General features: G+C 36.8%; 1 protein-coding gene across 1 annotated transcript in view; it reads left to right on the forward strand.

Annotated features, from left to right (window-relative positions):
- The first annotated feature begins 1623 nt into the window (after nt 1–1623).
- The window catches only part of KIAA1109 (KIAA1109 ortholog), a 121415-nt gene continuing 102524 nt past the window's right edge, over nt 1624–20514 (forward strand). The window contains exons 1-7 of the mRNA XM_009580350.1: nt 1624–1747; nt 5370–5486; nt 7281–7359; nt 8046–8110; nt 13731–13917; nt 15078–15159; nt 15791–15984. Coding sequence (XP_009578645.1) covers nt 1651–1747; nt 5370–5486; nt 7281–7359; nt 8046–8110; nt 13731–13917; nt 15078–15159; nt 15791–15984 — 821 coding nt within the window. The 5' untranslated portion in view covers nt 1624–1650. The remainder of the gene's footprint in view (nt 1748–5369; nt 5487–7280; nt 7360–8045; nt 8111–13730; nt 13918–15077; nt 15160–15790; nt 15985–20514) is intronic.

Below are 20514 nucleotides of genomic sequence, written 5' to 3' on the forward strand. Positions count from 1 at the left end.
AGAGGCTGCCTGCAGAGGCATCATCTGCTTCATAATGCAAGTTGACATGTGGAGTTTTTATTAAGGTACTGTGAATGTCTTAAAGCAAATCACAGTGCCATTATGTGATTTAATTTGCCGTTGTAACGTCCCGTCTAAAACAAGGGCTTCTTTTTGTAAAGCATGTGTATGTGTGTGTTGCTTATTATTCCTCTTTGTAGGGGAGCTAAGTTAGTAGCTTCTTTATCATCACTACTGGAAGCAATGTCTGGTGTTTTGGGGTTGGTTTTTTTGTTGTTGTTTGTTTCTGCTTTCATGTTCTTTCGTCCCCATTCTATTCCTCCTTACAGAAGAGGTAGTGAACAGATTGGTAGCACTTATTCTTGGGACTCTACTTGTATTTTAGTTCAAAACATAAGCTTTTAGTTCAAGGTATTGTATTTACCCAAATGTAGGGGAGAGGCAAGTGCATTAAAGGCAGGTTTTTTTCAACTTCTGCTTCTACATTTTGTTTTCAAGTTACAATACTGTAAGATAGTATAGATGTTACAGGAAAAACTGGATAAATTTTTTTTTTTATTGCTAACACTTCTAAAAACTGATTATTCAAAAAATGTTATGCTGCTCAAAAACTAAGGTCTTACCAACGTTACTTAGTTTTATATTCTAGAGCTCTTGATGGAGAGCATCAAAGACTTCATAAAGAAAGGAAATAAATTCTACTCATTTTTTTGAGGGTTGAATACTGACAGGAAGACAAGCTGCCAGGAGCTGGAAGGTGTTTTAAAAAAAAAAAAAAAAGCAGGATTAATGCTTATCTTCCTGTAAGAAGGCTTGACAGATAATGTCCAAGGGAGAATATTTCAAATGAAACTAATGCAAGTAAAATACTGCTGTGTAATTACAGATGTTACTGAGTTAATTAATATAACCCAGTTGTAAGATGATTTATGGGTGGTTTGAATAAATGTGCAAGATCAGAAGGACAGGTTTTCTGCTTTCTGTAGCAGAGACACTATGTAGTCACTTTTTATATGATGCAAATCCATCCTAAAGCAAGAGAATTAATGGACACAGTGGATTAGGAGGTTACGGGAATTTTCCATAGCTTCTGAAAGTGTCTGATTCAGCCTTTCCTTCCACAGGGGAAGTCTCATTGTCTCATACTCCCTTTTTGAATGTTAGAAGGCTTAATAGACACATTTTTATGTGTATGTTCAGTTACCTTTTGACTTACTGCTATGGTACAACAGTTTTATAAATTTATTTGCTATTATATCCTGTATGGGGCATTCAGGGTACTAAAATTTGAGAGCATATTCTGGCATTCTGTTGATCTGTAATCTGTTTTAAGGAGGCACGTGCCTGGAAACTGTTGTTTCAGCAGAGATGAGTGGAAGTGTTTCTGGAGCTCTAGAGTAAAAGAAAGGGTAGCTGAGAATCATGAAGATGTTACTGAAGGAACAAAACAAGTAAATTAATATTCGTGTGAAACAGACTGTTAGAGATTATTTAACATAGTACATACTCAATTTTCTCCAAACTGTACTGTGCATGTTACTCATTTTGGGTTTTTTGTTTTTTTTTCTGTGGTGTGGTTTTTGTTTTGTTTTGTTTGGTTTTTTTTTTTGCCTTCAGTTCTATAGCTGCTGGTGCAAAAACAGTTTAGCAATGGATCAAAGAAAAAATGATAGTTTTGTCCCAAGTATCACGCAGTTGGAAGACTTCCTAACTGAACATGACTCCAACGTTGTTTGGCTGTTAGTAGGTAAGGTGAATCTATTCTGTTTTGGTTAAATTTTTTGTGTGTGTACTTTTAAATGTGCTTTTCTAAATGCTGGCATACCAATATCGAATTTCTTAATGAATTAACATTAAAACATTGAAAATAGATTTTTATTTGTGATACAGCTGTTAGTGAGGTATGGCAATGCTACTTAAGTGATTCAGAAAGAAAAAAAAACAGAACTGTTTCCGATACCAATCGTGCTGCCACACTTGGAAGGTAAGTCCAATGTGCAAAGGATGATGCTCTACAGCTGTGACTCTGCAAAATAAGAACTCAGTGAGAACTTCTCTCTATTAAATAAGTTTTTTCTAACACCAGAGTAAGCTGGTGATTAATTGTAATACCATGACAAAGGATTAGCACTGTAGCACATGACAGGCAGATACAATAACTTTGTTATACCAATATGTACATATCTGTCATTTAATATGGTATAGTTTGAATAGTGATACAAAGACTATTGTGTTTCATGACATAACTTTTAGACTAAATTGTGTGCCACAATAAGCCTTTAAGCCAAATCATCGTGTGCTCGGTTATAGCTGTTTTTGTAAATGTGCCTAATTTAGGTATGCTAATTTTTTTATAACACTAGTGCTATTGTTTATATTTGTGTGTAAGTACTTTTATTTTCTGAATCTATGAACTGGTGGGTCAGAGACAGCAAAGTAAAAATTAAGTTGTATTCAGGTCCAGATGAGGGTGCTAGAAGTGTGTGATGAATTTGGACTTTTCTAAAAGCAGATGATATCTGCTTTTCAGCCTTGATTCTTGGACCTGGAGTGAGGGACAGCACAGGAAAAATAACTTTATTTTTTGACTTCTGGGAAGTTAAAGCATGTCTGTTGGCTATTGACATACTGGAATTATTTTTCAGTAGGCCAAACTGAATGAAAAGGACATAGGCAAATTAGCCGAGGGTGCTTTCTGAATATTATTTATTTCAGTTTTAATATGTTGACATGGAAAGTTCATAATCAACATAAAATTCTAAGTGTAATCAAGATGAAAATAAGGGAAGTCACCACGCTGATAGTTGCTCATGGTAAAATGTGGAACAGATGCGGAACAGATCTGAAAAATTTGTCTCCGGAAGCTTTGACTTGAGATTTTAGAGATGCTCAGGTCTTTCACCAAAGAATAAAAGTGTCAAATTGCAGCCCTGCAGAATTTTCTTTCTCTGGTTTTCCCTCTCTGCACTGGATTCTTAGAGCAAACTGTTAGTAATTCTACTTGGAAAGTATGTAGGATATAAGCAATTCTATGTAACAACTATAATTTAAACCAAAAGCTTTGCTTCGCTTTCTTATTTGCTTGAATATATTAAACTTACAAATTTCTGCTTCACAGAAGGGTGGGTGGAACTTCAAGAAATAATATAGCCCATCCCTTTTTCTAAGGGCAGATTGACCTGTATACAATTATGCAGTTTTGGGGAGCTGCTGATCTCTTTAACTGTAAAAAACCACCTGGTATTCTAGAAAAAATGACACAAACAACAGAAAAAGCTGGGTAGCCTCCTGTTATTATGAGGTTTGGATAGAAACATATTAAAGTAATATTTATTAACTGACCCAGTTTCAACCAGCCATTCCGTCTTTGCTTTTGTCTGCTTACCTGTGGCATCCTGTTACAAGAGAACAAAATAAGATGTCAATAGTTTATTCACCTGAATCCTGAAACAGCTAACTATTGATCCCAGTAAAAGAAGTGATGAATTCTAGAAATGAACATGCTCCCCAGAGAGCTGTTGCTCAATTCTAGAATAATTTCTAAAAATCACATGCAATAAAACTTTCCAAATGTAAATTCCAAAATGTAATTTCACTGAAGAGGCTTTTAAAGTCAAGAATATAAAAATGAGATTAATAGAGTTTATGGGATCTGTCACTTAATAGTGGAGACTAAATTTGGTGAGGGAAAAGAAAAGGCTACAATTTGTGGCAGAGGTGAGACTAGTGGTGAAGGCAGTGGATTAGGACCGTAGTGCCTGGAAACTGCACTAATTTGCTGATTTTTCTCAGTATATGTCACCTTAAGAGGGTACCTTCTTGGCTTTAGGTATCTAGAAGTTAAGTGTGTAGTTGAACTTTAATCTCAAATTAAGTTTTATTACTGGAATGAGACCCTTTGAGTGTGAGTCATTCCACCTTTCTCCCTACATTGATAGAGGACCAGCAGTGAGTAGCTTACTCCTCTGAAAGCGAGGGGAGGTAAATGCTGTCCTTGGAATGTGCCTTCACTGAATGCCAAGAGCAGTTTCTCTCGTGGGGTGTAGCTTTAGCCCTCCCTGCCTTGTTGCTGTGTAATCACCCACACATTTGATTTGTTTTACATGTCAAGCAGCTTACCTGCCCGAGTGTATGAGCTAGTTGAATTTTGGCCACACTGGATCCATTTTCCAGTAAGGAAAAGATAAAGTCATGCAAGTCTTTCTCTTCTACCTTCTCCTAATCTTTCAACAAAGCACAGGCGTTGTTATAAAGCAGTGGAGCATCCCACTGCAAAAAAATTGAGGGGCAGTGAAAGGACAGGTTGGTTTTTTGTAATTTTTTGGGTTGGTTTTTTTTTTTTTTTGAGTAATCATCTGAACTCTCTGCAGAGTGAAGGTGTCATACCCGTATGCCTTTCTGCACTTCAGGTTTCCCATAAAAGGCACAATAAATCTGAGTTTTTCGGTATGAAGTGTATACATAAATGAAAAACTTCTGTTACAAAGTTCAGCTAGTATAATGAGTAGAGATACCTCAAATTCAAAAATTGCTTTTTTTCCTACTCTGCTTTGGATGAAACAGAATGGTAATTATCAGTAAAGTGAGTTAGAACTAGTTTGTTCCCTGGCAGTCCCATTCCACTTGGGTTTGTCCTTCTGGAAGCTTTGAGAACACTTGTAGTTAGAAATAGGTTACTAGCTCTTAATCAACTAAAGTAAAAATTACTTTGGGGATTAGCAGACCTAATTTTTTTTTTTTCCCCATGTTTCTCATTGGATTGCTATTTCCTTTTTTTCCTATCAAATTCCATGCTTGAACTGTTGACAGATTTCTGCTAACCCAAGGACTGGTAATTTCTCTCAGGATACAGCAACTTAGGAAATGTTTTCAGATGTGATAATGTTGTTTCCTGTGCTAAGATATGAAAGACTAGAAATTGAAGTTAGAGTTCATGGTTTGGAGAAGGGTGGAGAAGGAATGTAGTATGTCTTTTGTCGTGGTGGTTTTTTAGGCTGTTTTGAAATAAATGGCTGTGTGGGATCATGCGTGTTATGATTTGATCTATGAAATTTAACTTCTTGGATGATAAGGGATGCAATGAAATATGTGTTGTCTTTTGCAGGTCCTCAGGAGGACGGGGGTTTTTTATATTGGGAAATGAAAGAGCAGTGATGAATCTATACTTTTCTGAACTTCCCATTTCCCCTTCTTTTTTCTCCCCTTCTCACACCGTCTCTCTGAAAACACCCATTAAAATGTCCCATCAGTTTCAAATTTTTTTGGAGAGTAGGAAGAATGTTCTTATGCTTTATAGTCTTATAGGTAAGGCTTTTATCTAGGTCAGCATACTTCAAAAAATATTTTAATTCATTTTAATCTCTCAACAGCGACAATACTGTCTTGTGGATGGATTATCTACCTAACTTATTATAATTCCCGGAACATTGGACTCATTTTAACATTGGTTCTTAACAGATTATATAAACATGGCTACATCCATATTGGTAAGTTATGATTACTGTAATGCCACTGTTTATCTACTGCTTTTTATTATATCTCAATTTGCTAAAAACTCTTAAGTAAAATCAAAGTGTTCCTTTGTTACAGTAATTTGAAAATGATCAGCATGGGTTTAATTTAAGAAGAGAAGAAGTTGAATATCATGCTTTAGGGAAGGATTCTTGGTGTAGGTAGAAAACCACCCCCTTTTTCATTGAAGTCGCTCATTATTTTATATTAAAGTTCACTTGACAGGTTTTTTAATTTTAAGTCGAGTTTACTTTTTTCTGTTCAGTCTGTATACTTTGTGTACTTTCCATTATCCCTTTTTCAAAGCCCTTTAATCATAATGGTTAGTGTCTTAAAAGAAGATTGACCTCAGTCCCCCATGGAATCTGCCTGAGGTGCTTCTGAATTTGCCTCATAATTTGGTGTTAAGGGGTGCAGCTTCCCACTCCCCGCACCTTTGAGGTGGGTTATACGGAATCTGAAGTGTGGGCAGCAACCGTTGGAGTGGGCTCAGAGGGGCACAGTGGAGTCTCAAGCCTCAACTCCCTGTTGTGGCAGCGTCCTTGCTTTCTAAATAAGCTATCAGAACAACTAATCATGTTAATCCATAGTGGGACTGTGATCTGTAGAATTTATACTGCCTAGAACATTTGCATCAAAATCCATTAACTTTTTTTTTTAAAGCATTTTTGAATAAAACAGGTCAGTACAAATCACTTGGGCACTTACCCACATTGCAAAAATATCTGATGCTGAGTCACAGAGGGCTATATCCCACAACCTCACTCTGACTGCACTTTTAATTTTCTTTCATTTATTCTTCCATGCCTTCCTCTGTCTGCTTCCCAGAATGACAATGACTTTAGTTCTGGACTTCTTCTGCAACTATTGATCATAAATGTAGTGAAAACTTAAAAAAAAACAACCCACCCATACCCGCCTGCCAAAGAGACCCCTGCAATAATTTGCTTAGTCTTCAAGAATTTAAGAACTGTAATCCAAACAATTTTCAAATCCAACTTTTTGAACAGCAATATAGATGAAATACTTATTGACTGCTGCGCTTGATCTATGGGCTTTTATTAAAATTTCTCTGTGAAATTGCTATTAAGTAAAGACAGCTGGAGATAGCTGGCCAAATATATGGTGTTCTTTATAAACTTAATCAGTAAGGAGAACATAACATAAATTAAATCCCATGATTTACAGCTTGGCTTCAATCGATTAATGTTGGGGTTTTTTTGGGTTTTTTTTTTTTTTGAAGAAACTTACTTAACTTTCTGTGGGTGACGTGAAAAGCCGTAGGAAAAATATGTGCTACTGCATTACCTGCTGGTCTTTTCATGCTTATTAATCCTTGTAAACACAATTTGTCATAATAATTGGACTGAAAACTTTATAGACATTTAAAATTTGAAAAAATATTTTGTCAGGAATCTTTGTTTCTCTAATTACAGTCTTGCATACAATGGCTTGATACTTACAAATGTTCAAAATCGCTTTCTTAACTCTTTTCACAAGCTTCACAAGGCACCAGAATGTTCCTGAGTGACTAGTGTGTCTCAGGGGGTTGGTTGTCTTCTTGGGTGGTGCCAAACCCAGCACCTTTTAGAGTTGTGTACTTTTTGTCTTGTATGTTCTCCTCTGAAGGTCAGTGTGTTTTCAAAGGGAAAACTCAAAATACCCAGTAAACACATTTCAGATAATTGAATACTATATTCTGCCTGTTCAGAAAATAAAGCATCAACAACTTTAGGCTAATGTCCGATAAACACTTTCTCTCATGCTAGGTTCCTTTTCGTTCTCTGTGCTGTCTGGAAAAGTCATGGTTCGCGAAATCTATTTCATCACAGAAGACATGTCTATCAGGTACAGATTTCCAAGGGAGTCGCTCTTCTAAATAGCGATTTCAAATACAGTAAATGTACATGTCTAAATAACACCTATCAAAATACCGTCTTACAAACAAGCAATAAATATATTTATAAATGTTAAAAATAAACTGATTCTTTTGATGGTAGTATTTAGACATTCTTAGATACTTGTGTTGTTAGCTCATTTGCAGTTTGAGCGTTATCAGTTCAAAGTGAGTACTGGATAAGATTCTATTGTCCTTAATATTTGTAAAAGAAAACACTTTAGAGTTTGAAGGAGGACTATTTTTCATTAATGTCTTTCACTCCTTCATGCTCCCGCTCTTAAGTCTGCAAGATTCATTTTGGCCAAGTAGTTTGCATTTATTTACTGGAATTGAGAATAATTTATTTCATGAACCACACACTAGCGAACAGTTTGTAATTTTGATTCTTACTGTTAAATCCAGAAAGCCTTGAGAAGGCAATGGATGTGGGATTTTATACAAGTTTCAACTAATGCAGTAATTGTATAATATTATATTGTATGCTTTATGTTGTAATGCTTTGTGCTTTAATATTGCTTGTACACTACTGCAACTGCAGATCTCTGAACTGCATAAGGCAACATGTCATGCAGCTGCACATAGGATTTTGGATTATCACTCTTAACTTCTGTTTTATCTAATTTATTTGATTTAGAATTCAAGATGGATTTATCATATTTCGCTGGTGGAAGATGTACAACCCTAAGCAGAAACAGCATGGTAGGTTTCTCAAAAAGGTTTCAAAGTTTGAATTAAGTTTATAGGTAGCATACATAAAAATACTTCCTTTGCACAATTGGATGTGTGTAACTGATTTGTTAATATGTGCCTGAAGTACATTGAATGATCAGAAGGTATGGGTTCTTTTAACTGGTTGATCTGTGTTAGTAGACTAGAACAACACAATGAAATAGATGCAGGATTCATTATCAGGGACTTGAACCCTTCTTAAGACAAACCATTATCCTTAATAGTAGCCTGCATTAGCTGTAGTCTAAGCGTAATTGACCGTGTATTGAAGTTTATAACTATGATAGAGACTTCTTATGTTCTGGAAGTGATTTTAGTTTCCAAGTTTTAGTGTTGTGCTGTCAGTATTTTAGCAAAAGTATTACAGTAGGGGATGTTCTTTAGTATTTGATAACCCTGTGTCTTAAAGACTTCTGTGGTCATAGAAGTGGAGAAGTGTGAAAAATTCATTTATTTTTCTTCTTTATCTGTGGCTGAAGAAGGTCTATTAACACTGGTGCAGGAGATAAATTAATCTGCAGAAAACACTGTGAGAAAACATAGTAGCCTTGTGATGTGTGCTTAGTTGTTTATAGGATTAGAATCTGAATTAGGACTAGTCTCAGGTCCTGCCTCTCTTGACTTTTGAAGCATCACAGCTCCATTGCTAATTCAAGGAGGTCCAGAAATGGCAACTGTCTACAGTTGAGGAGGGCACTAATTGAGAGGGTTGTTGAACTTTGGAGGGCTTTTTTTTTCCCATCTCCCCTTTTGAAGTGGCCTCTGATGGTGTGAAGCTTCTTAGACTTGTCAGCAAGCTTGTACAGCTGTTGCTTTGTCAGTACCAACTCAACAGTGGTAGGACTACTGCATACACGTTATGGAGGTGAATATGAGACACCGTTCAATATAGTGATATGAATTAGGAAGAGTTGCTCACTTCTTTTTATTGAGGCATTACTAAGCCTCTGAGGTGATAGGACGCAATTCAAGTTCTTTATACCATAAGAAGACTAATTCAAAAAGTGGAACCTAGTCTTAGAGTTAATTAGATTTTTCCAACCACAGGTTGTTGTCCAACAGGTTTTCATAGAATTTTCTTCAGCTGCTAGTTAAAAAATATTTCTCTAGTGGCTCACAGAATGAAAAAATTAATTGAACTTAATGCAATAAAGATAGTTGTGTCTGTCTTTTATGGTCGTATTTTTGCTTGGCAGTATTGCAAGGCTTGAACCTTTTCTGCTGGTATTTAAGACTGCGTAATTAATGGACAAATAATCCAAGTAACCAAGGAGGTCAGAGGTGTATAGATGTGACAACAAAGTAACGTAAATAAAATACTCTCTTAAATTTATTACTCATTTTCATAGCAAAAATAAGCTTGCTCACTTTACACTTTGATTATTGAGCAGAGATGCTTTCATTTTTAACCTTAAAGGAAAAATAAAATTTTCAATGATTCTTAGTCTGTTGTAGTATATTCTTCCAATACTTTTTAATCTGCTTGATCGCAACAGAAATACCTGTACCTGACCAAATTGCGAAGGCTGATGGTATATTGCATCTTAAAGATTTATGTTTTGTTCAAGGATTACTCCCTTACAGCTATCACACAGAATGATTAGAAAACCTGTTGTAGCTAGACATTACTGATTCATACCTTTGTTTCACATCCTTCATAAAACAGAAAAACAAAATAGACTTGAGATTTTCCTATAGAAAAACACATAGGCTGAATCAGGGCTATTAACAATTTAAAAATCCCACCAGATTCTTATAAAAATACAAGCCTTAAATATTTTAATATTTTTGCTTGGAAAAAATACATCTTATGAAGACTTAGATATAAGCAATAATGATTAGTTTCCGAGTGTTGTAGTTTTTTTTTAAGTTCTGTAACTGACGTGCAGGGTGCTCGTAACAATAATGTGAAATGCGACGGGAATGGGATTTTGTTTTTCATAGTGGTGATAAACTTGAAGTCCTGTTAGTGTAGAAATAACGTGACCTCATTTTTTTTTTCTTCTGAGAAATATTTAGAGTATTAGAGGAGGGGGTTTTGTGCACAAAGGGTAGGCTAGTGAAGGATCCTGAAATACTCGGAGGCCTTAATAAGGGAACTCCCTTTAGGTAATTTCAGGTGTCCTTGACATCACCTCTTTGGTAAAGGGCTGTACTCGATAATCCAGTTTTCAGTGGTAAGATTATCAATGTTATGCGCCATTACAGTTGTACGCAAGGAGCTGAACTTCAGCATGGGGACATTTTAAATTTCCTAAAAGCTATCTTTGTTCAAATGTACGTGAAGCTTGTACGTGTCTCCGTCTCCTGAAGGCATGTGCTGAAGTCTCATATATTCCCCACTGAGCTTGGGGGAGAATGACTAGAAATTCATTCGTATATTCAGAGGTTTTAGAACCAGAAAGAGCTTCAATGTTCATCCAAACCAGCCATACAAGTTGTAAAGTTTTCTCTGGAAGTGAAATAAGTGACCTTTTAAAAAGATTGAGTGATGATAAGTACTTGACACATTCAATATGTTATGCCAAAGTAAAATTGTTTTTAATGCTAGGAATTACATATTCAATCTTGATATAACTTCGGCTTCCAGGTTGTTACTCCTGTTGGTGAGAAAAATCCAGTATTTTTCCACAGGCCCATGGAATATGTTCATGTGTTATTAGGAATATTTTTCTGATAAACTCCTTTCTAATCACATGGCTTCTCAGCCTTCTTCCTGAGGAGCTGAAGAATGTGGCAGTGCTTGCCAGTCGCTGCTGACCCACTGAGATCCACTGACTTTGCAAGTCTTATGAGGATACACAAAGAAATAAAAACTGAGCAAGGAGCATGATCTGAGGTTTGTCAGAGAAGAGTGAAGGTTGTTAGGAAAAAGAGGCCAAACTCAGAGAACGGTTTCCTACACTCTGGTGCGTGTACTTCGCAAAATGCTTTATGGTATACTCTTCCTACTGAACTTCTGGTAGTCAATATGTGTTTGTGATCAAAAGTAGATTACAGTAATGGATGCTAGGAAGCATGACTATTAAACCTTTGTGTCAGAAAAAGGAAAAACTAAAATGCTTTGCATTCTGTTTTTTTTCACGTTTGTTTTAAAGCTAAGAGGATTATTTTGTTACCATTCTTCTGAGAAGGTGAAAACTAAAGTATCAAAATTGATGCCTTGTCGATCTGCCCTCTGGAGTCTAAAGTAAATGTTGCTCTAAGGCTTGGGTTGCACTGTAATTTAAGGATGCTTCTCATAAAGACTTAATCACAGTTCCTTGCATAAGAGAAAGTTTGAACTACAAAAAGTTTGGATCATGATTATTGATAACCTGTAGTAAAGTTGCATTTCCTGCTGTGTTTTGGGTTTTTTTTTTTTTCCCAAAAGTTCCTCAGTTTGACCCAGCAAGTGCAATCTGTTTTTTGTCATGGCACTATGTTTGTACTAGGCATGTCATACCAACGTTGAAAGAACTTCACAGAAAGAGTCAAGTATGTGGGTTGCCTTCCTACCTTGAGTATTAAGTTAAATCATACTGGGACTTGAGAGTAGGTTTTGTAGATACTTGAGAAATGAAAGTGGTTTAGGAACAAAAGTTGGAGGATTATGTTGTGAATAGGGCACACCCAGATGTCTTGGTTTAAGTGCCACAGCAGATGATCAATTTTCATATTGCAAAACCCCCATTGAAGGGGGGAATACTGTTTTGAGAGCCAATCCCTCTACTTTTTATTGTCGGGAGTGACTTGTTTCATGTTCCCATTAGGTTTTATTTAGTGGGTATATTTATGTTGAATTGTTTGGGTAGGTGTGATACAAACATTTGAATAAATAATAAGTAAATAATACATCTTGATTAAACTCTGTAGGAGGCAAATGTCAAAACCTTGGCTATGTTAGTCACCTTGATTCCAACAAATGTTGATAAAACTTCAGTATTTTGCTATCAATCTGGTAGTTACTTTTACATGACCTACATATATGCTTCTTTGAATCATTTAACTATATGACATTCAGATGTGTGTGTCTCTCTTTCCTTGCCTTTTTTTTTTTTTTCTTTTCCAAAAGTGTCTTAGGCAACCAGAATGGTGTGTGGAAGTCAAATCTTATTTTATTGTTATTAGGAAAAAGAGACAGTTGTCTCTTTAAATCCCCTTTAAAGAAATTAATTAGTACCTATGATTTCATTTAGTTAATGAAGTCTAATGCTTGCCTTCAGGAATTGAAAAATTACATTTATTTGTGCTCTTGATTATACTGACATCTCCCAGGTGAACAATTGTGTATCCCAATCTTTGTCCATGCCATCCTTTGCATCTATCTTATTGATGCAAGTTAACATTACCAATGAATGGATTTGATAGTGCTTTTATGAAAACAGGAAGGAACTCAAACTGGCTCATTAACTTTTCTCTCTGGTTCCTGTTGAAGAAAACTGTGATGTCAGTGCTTTCTGGAGACTTATTATACATTTACTTTTTTTATAATGATATGGATATTTCTGGTAATTTAGGTGTGAAGGGTAAAAGGTGCGTTGCTTTTGTTGGGACAGAGTGTTGTATAGATGCATAACATCGGGGGACAGATGAGTTTGTTAGCAAAGAGGGTGCATTTAATAAAGCAGGTGTGTCTAAACTTTGGCTCTCGGGCAGCTGCATTTCTTCTCTTGACCCTGACCACACCACCAGCGGTGTTCACTCTGACTTTTTAATTTCTACTGTCTGTTGGAAATGTTGCCTTCAGTTTGCACCGCCTGAGTTACAGATTGGGGACTGCTCTAATACCTGTTGATGCTTCAGCTTCCTAAAGTCTGTTTGACTTAGACCAGGTCAGGTTTTAGAGCAGCTCAGGTCTCTTGAGTGAATGTGTAACGGGCACTCTTTCAACTGGGTAATTAGGGGGAAATTGTGTGAGCTTTTTCCTCACATTAACTACATAATTAGGTCATACTATCTAAGGCAAAAGTATGTCAAAGTATGTCACAAACAGCTCTGTATGCGATCAGCAGATGTTAAACTAGTTTTTAAGTATCAGAGAGTCAAGCTGATATCACCGTTAAAATTTTAAATTTGTGAAAATGTTGACCGATTGTGCAAAATGAGTATGCTTCTTGTTAGTTCTGCTTTTTTCCCAGTTCAGGCCTGCTATACTACAGAGCTTGGCTAGAAAACCATTTGGTTTTTGAGATTGAATTGGTCTCAAATACTGATACCTGTGCTAAAAAGCAGAAGTTGGTACCGAGGCTTCTGTGCTGCGCGTCAAGAGAGATTTTTGTTTGTTTGTTTTTATATATGAGACTGAATAAACCTCATTTACTGTTTTGTGCAGCTTCTGCCTGGATTTATTTTTGGATTGTGACTTAAGGGTGAAATGCCTTTCAGGTTTTATATTTCGTATGCAACTGTCTTATTTGCCAAGTTTTACTGATTTGCTTGGAATGGTGTAATTATTTTGTAGAGTGTTTTACTGCTTTTTAATATGTACTTCAGCAGCTATTCACTACTGTGTAGATCCTTTTTGCGAAATGTACATATTTGAAAAACTGTAGATATTGCAAGGGAATGTTGGAATAGAATTAGGACTCTTTTCCTACTATTTGTTTAGATCCAAAGGCAGAAACACGACTGTATATTATGGTGAATGACTTTGAATTTCATGTGTACAACCGTTCTGAGCTTTATGGACAACTTCAAGAACTGTTTGGCTTGGATCCCACAATAATTCCAGCAAAGAAAGATGATGAAAAAGCACAAGTGAACGGGAGGCAGAGAACACATACCAATCTTGAAAGGTAAATTATTATTCATTTTGCTATTTTGTTGATGTTTTGTTCTGCAAAGTGCTGAACTAATTGGGTAATGTTTTGTTAACGTATGCTCTGGAGGCCAAGTGGTTGAAGCACAGCTGAGAGAGAAATTGCACTGACAAGCCTGACAGTCTAAATCTTTTTACTTTCCTCAGACTTCCTACCATAATAATTAAAAAACACAAACAAACCAAACACTCCTTGTTTAATGATCAGGTTGAAAAAATCTGTTTGAAGTACAATGTGAAAAGGGGGCATCTGTTGAGGAGGATTATGCTTGCAGAATAATAATGGTATTGCTCAGTAGAAGTAATAGCTGCTTAAGATACTGAGTAGACAAAATGAGAGGATCTCTATGGTGTTGGGAGAGCTTACTGGTTTTTGAGCTTTAAACTCGGGCTGATTTCACAAGTTGTCTTTTTAGAAGTGTGTGTTTGTGTATATCTACACAAACCTTCTTTTCTTATTTTATTCCTCTTCTTGGGGTACCCCAGAAAGCACAGTGCAGGTCTTCTACACGGCTTATGTGTAGTGGAGACAGATGTTCAATAATAAGCCTCTCTTTGGGCAGAATCACACCAGACTGATTTATTGGCAGGAGCAGAGAAGATCTAATGAGACTTGAGTCCTTCCACTGCTGCTGGCCAGTACGTGTTACTAAATCATGTAGTGGGCAGCTGCAGGATGCTGTGGCAGTCCTGAGTTTGGGTAAGGGCTGTGTCTCTGAGCCAGTCTTTTCATGTTTTCATCTTATGCCCTTATTGATAGGTGCAGGAAGGACTTCTGCCTTTGGGGAGGACGCGTCTTGGAAAACAAAAAATCCCACACCTAAGTAGGAATATTTAGAACAGACCAAGTTCCCCTGAGGAAGATTTATTTAACGATTGCTCTGTGTTAAACATGGTGCGCTCGTTTTCTTCCTGTGTCAGCCCAGTTTTCCAGCACCCAAGGTGTAGCTGCCTGTGCTTCCTGCTGTTCTTCCAGGCTCTGGAGGAGTCTGCAGTAGTCTCCTAGCAGGTCCCTCACAGGAGACACCCCTGTGGGTAGGAGTGTTCCTTGAGATCTGTGCACTGAAGACCCCTAGGAGGAAAGATTGGTTAGTTCTTCAGAAAAGACAAAATAATAAAAACCATTTTTTTCCATAGTGTTAAAGTAAAAACAGAATCTCAAGACCCTTCTTCTTCATGGAGATCGCTTATTCCAGTCATTAAAGTCAATGTGAGCACGGTAAGTGAAAAGACCCTGATAATAAAAATATTTAGCTTAAGTATATGCTTAAAAATCAGGCTTGCCATTCATTTTTCTTATACGTTCTTTTCGAGTTTTTGTTCTCCTTCATGCTTTAAAAAAGTTTTAAAATGACACCACCAGCACTCCCCTGACACAGTCACAAATCCTGCTGGTGCTGGTGGAGACATGGTTATGTTCTCTGTTGTGGGAAATACTTGTGTCGTAGACTTGTAATGATTTCAAGTCACCAAGTAATTAAGCTAGGTAATGGGTGTAGTACAATGTGTGGTGTGTTGGGTTTTTGGGAGGTGTTTGGTTTTTTTCCCCCTCCCCTTCTTTTTTCTTTCCTTCCCTGCATCTTTTAATAGGCATATTTGGACGTGTTCCTTAAAAGTTGATGTTGCCTCCCAAAAAAACCAGGAAAACTGTTATTGAGGTGATAGGAGATAAAATATTGAGAGTTTAATGTACAAGGTAGTATTTTTAGATATGCATAGAATATGGCCAGGATTTTTGTTCACGGTCTTTATTTGCATATGGCTGGTTAAACTGCATTATTGTATGTAAATTAGGTATATATAAAAAAGAGCAGTGTATAATGAGTAATTGGGTTTTCTTTTCGATTTAGGGTCGCTTGGCATTTGGGAATCATTATCAGCCACAAACACTTTGTATTAACTTCGATGATGCTTTTTTGACATATACCACAAAACCACCTTCGAGCCACCTTGATCAGTTTATGCACATTGTGAAAGGAAAATTGGAAAATGTTAGAGTCATGTTGGTTCCAAGTCCAAGATATGTTGGTCTTCAAAATGATGAGTAAGTTTTGGGTATTTCTGTTTCCGTATTATTTTATTATTTCTTTTAAGAAAACGGAGAAAAGAATGTTGGTTGTGTTTCTGTGACTTTATTTTTCTTGGCGTGTTTAGACAGTTGGCATTTTTACCACTCCGAAGGTTTTAAATGTTGGATCTTTGAAACTATTTTATTTATGCAGAAAAGTGCTGGTTTTCTGTCTTACTGTAGTTTTTCTTTGGTGTGTTCTGCTCTATGATTAATCAGAATCATAGAATAGTTTGGGTTGGAAGGGACCTTTAAGGGTCATCTAGTCCAACCCCCCTGCTGTGGGCAGTGACATCTTCAACTAGATGCGGTTGCTCAGAGCCCCGTCCAACCTGACCTTGAGTGTTTCCAGGCATGGGGCATCCTGCATTCGACTTTTAATTTCCTTCACTGAGGTACTATAGCTGTACACAGGCTTTGACAGCACTAAATTTATAGGATAAATGCAAGGTTTAAGGTGTTGACTTGTGTACAGCTGATTCGCATGCGGTTTGGAAAATATTTTTAAAAAATGGGCAAGAGCTGCACAATACTTGCTGTAGTAGAAATCATGTTATTTTTTGAAGACAGATTGCTGATCCTTTTACCTCTGTGTATTCTGCATAAGCAGGGTTATGCAACTTTAACAAACTGAATGGTAATAAGTCAAACAAAAGAAAGGGTGCTTGCATGAAGTGATTTGACACTAGGATTCTCATTCTCACTATAACCAGCAAGACATTTATGTGCATACTATATTAACATCCCTGATTGATACACTGTGAACATCATAGCCAGAACTTTCTGCATTATTTTATTTAATGCTTACAATATTATATATTCAACAGATCATTTGGACAAAACTGCTAAGTTTTGAAGTCTTTCACAGGCATTAGTTGTTCAACAAAAAATAAATAATGTGTACTATTCTTGGACAATTGCATGTATGAGTTCATATAAAATAATTATACCCATTTTATACCTCCTAAGCAACAATATCCAAAGAATGAATTATGATGTTTGGAAATAAACTGTACATCACTTGACTGTACCTTAATTGGCTTTGTATCAGCCAAATACTGCCATCTATAATATGACTTTATATGTTTTCAAAGAGCATTCTGTAGATGTGTACAGAATCTTACTCTTCCAACATGACGACAAAGGAAATTTCTCCAACTAATACTGAAAACAAACAAGATTAAAACAAAATAGGATTAAGATACTCAAACTATTAGCTTTTTCTCCTGCTTCCGCTAAGTATTTTCTTTTTATGCTGTTACCATCCCTGCAGCTCCTGATGGCTGAAGGATGGCATGTGTGCAGAAAACGTGCCCTGATTTACTGGGTAGATTCAACAAATCTACAAAGTTCACTGGAGACAGGGAATGTTTGAATCTTTAGAGCCTGCCCTCTTATGCTTCTTTGGCTTAAAAATGAAGCTGGATATCTTAACTTTCAGAAATTCCTGCAGGCAATGCACATATAAAAATAGCTAGGTGACTTGATGAAATTTTAACAGACTGCCTAATCAATACAAACATCAAAAACCCACCTCGAAAACTGTCATATTATATTACAAACGGACATCTCAACGCCTCCATCACTTTTTGCAAAGAAATCCTCCAAAAGCCAAGGAAAAAAAAATTGTGCTAGGAAAAGCAGATCAAAGCAGAACAAGTTTGGAGAGCTGTGCTGACTAATTCAGCAGGCTCAGAGTGGAAGTTTAGGATAGATACTGGGAAATACTTTTTAATGATGATGATAATCTCATTATCATTCATTGCCATTATCTACTTTGTTTTTGCACATGGCCTGTGGTGGGGTTTCTATGGTTCTATCACCTCTATCAGCTAAGTCGGGCAAGGTGTAACTATTAAAAAAACGGCCTCGTTAGGTACCTTCCTCTCCCATTTTCTGCGGAGGTAGTTTCACGTGCCCTTTAAGCTGAGAATCCAGCTAAAAGAAGCGGTACTGTTGTCTTTTTTGCATGGCTGTGCAGTGAACACTAGTCATGGAATTCATCCCTATTAAGAAAAATATATGTTGGTCTTAAATCTAAATTGGTTCTGCTACTGGGTTCACCACCTGTCGGTTATCACCTAACCTAAGACCATCCTAGGACTGGCATAAGGAAAGATACTGCTTTTCTTGGCTGCTGTTTTGTGTTTGCTATGGCCTGTGATGCTTTGATAATGTAAAACTATAAGCTGCTTCAGTCATATACTATATATTTTCATATTCTTCTTAGAAAGGGAATAAAAAAAACTAGTTACAAGACATGACAATACAGAAGAGAACTTTCCTCTTTGTGGAAAAAACCCACAACTGAACAGGCAAAAAGTTTCATACAAGTGTAGTGAGTTGAGAGAGATCAGAACAAGAGCATGAAAGATGGGGGGTTAATGGAATATGCACACACGGGAAAGATGTACACTAAAAGAATTGGAGGAAAAGGACTGAGGAAGACATTTAGCTACCACGTGGGGTTTTGGTGGCTTTTTTCTCCCCCTCCACTTCCATTTAGTGTAATGCCTTATAGCTTTCCTCCAGAAAGTGGAGTATGGGAAAGGTGATAAGGATGACACGGCAGTGGGTGTTTGACAGGAGGATTTGGCCATTCTGTCAGCTCCTAAAGCTTTCCTGCAGATATTTCTCTCTTTCCTACAGCTAAATGACAGTTTCTGTTAGGACGTGGAGTTAAGTCAAATTGTCCATCTTGAAGAAGACTTAGCTCGAAACCTCTTTGTAATTCTATTTAGGATAGTGTTTTAGATTAGAAGAAAATTATTAATTATTCTAAGTCGGTATAAGTAAACGCTATTAGGAAGGCAGAAGTAAGCAATTGTTAAATCTGCCCTATGCATTCATACTTTACACTAATTTTTATTAAAACAGTCATGTAGCTTCTCAATATATTTCTATAGGCTTAGGTAAATCTGTATATAGTGTTTCGAAACCTATGCACTACGTGCTGTCAGAGAGGGGAACGCACTTCATGTGAGAAGGATATAGTATCTGGTATTTCACGGAACAAAACATATACCAGATGGAGCAGCAGGAAGTAAGTACAGTTTGCCATCATGGACAGGCCACCTCGCGCTGTGGCTGGTTGACCTTCGTGGTGAAACGCTGAGCTGCTGAAATGAGATGCAGCCTTTGCCTGACCATGTGCCCTGCTGAGGGTATAGTCAGACAATGGCAAATGATTGTGTCGGCCGAAGAAGTTAGTGTCAGGCTCCCAAGTTTTGCAGCAGGTTATGTTGTGAGCTTCCCCTCTCTTGCGTTACAAAGCAGAGTGGCTTCCTCTGAGCCCCTGTTGGTGGTATGCTCAGCTTGAGGGGCTGAAGTTAGTAACTCACGCTGCTCTGCCACGGTGTGCTTTCTAGTCTTGCTGACCTGCGTGTGTCTACTCAGGAGTGTGGGCAGAATAAACTGAGCTCTTGCCATGAACTGCTATTTATATATCTCTAAATGCTTCCCTTCCCACTTCTATTCTTGAACCACTAAACAATTTTTTTCACATCTTGCTCTATTTGCTTCTCATTGGGGAGGCCAATTCAGTTTTGGGCAGAAAAAAGAAATAATTGGAAAATTGGGAGTGAATAGAAAGTATTTAGTCTTTTACTGCTGTCATTACTCTCAAAGTAAAATTGATTTTAAGGTTCCTGCTCTGTTGCTTTTGAAGAACTTCTGGCAGTACATGGGATGTGCATCTGCTGTCTTCCATATTTTCCAAGCTTTCCTGCGTCTGAGCTGTGGTAAAATGAGCAATGTGCTTCTAACAGGTCACACTCTTAGACTGTGTATTTCTGTCATTGGAATTTTCTTTTTTGTTAAGAGCTGACAATTTATAAAAGTGGCTGAAAGTCTTTTGCAGTAAAAATAGAATTTTCACATTATAACATTACTACTACTATAAAATGTAGTATTATGTAAATTAACATGTGGTAACAATGTAAGAAAGGGATTGTAATATACCAATATAATGTTAGGAGAAGTGTTTCATGTATTAGTTTTATCACTTAAATCCTTTTATATTGAGGGAAATGTTATTAAGGAAGAACAGCTTTTTTTTTTTTTTTTTTTTTAAAAAAAAAAACCTAATGGTCTAATTACTGAAGATGTCTTGTCCCTTTGGTTTAGAGTGCTATTTTAGTAAGAAAACAATTAGCAGGTGAAAGAACAATATAGGACAAGGAGAAAGGAACTCTTGATGGAAAGAAACATTGAAAGTAAAACTTTGGTAGTTGGTTGTGGTTTATAATACTTGAGAAGTGTCTTTGTGGAGAGGAACCTGGTATCTTCATGATAGAGTTAACTAAACTTTTAAGTTACTTTAATGATCAAGTTACGTAATGATCAAGTATTTTTTGCAAATCAGGGTAAACATAGCCTAGAAATATGACTGCTGCCTTTTTAATAGGAGACTTGAGACCAGATAGACTTGAATATTCACAGTGTTCATTTTCAGAAGCGTATTTCGTCTGAGGTAGCTGATAGACCAGGAATCACAGTGTGATGGGG

The sequence above is a fragment of the Fulmarus glacialis genome, unplaced genomic scaffold (genome assembly GCF_000690835.1).
Source record: "Fulmarus glacialis isolate BGI_N327 unplaced genomic scaffold, ASM69083v1 scaffold24716, whole genome shotgun sequence".
In the NCBI taxonomy this organism is placed as follows: domain Eukaryota; kingdom Metazoa; phylum Chordata; class Aves; order Procellariiformes; family Procellariidae; genus Fulmarus; species Fulmarus glacialis.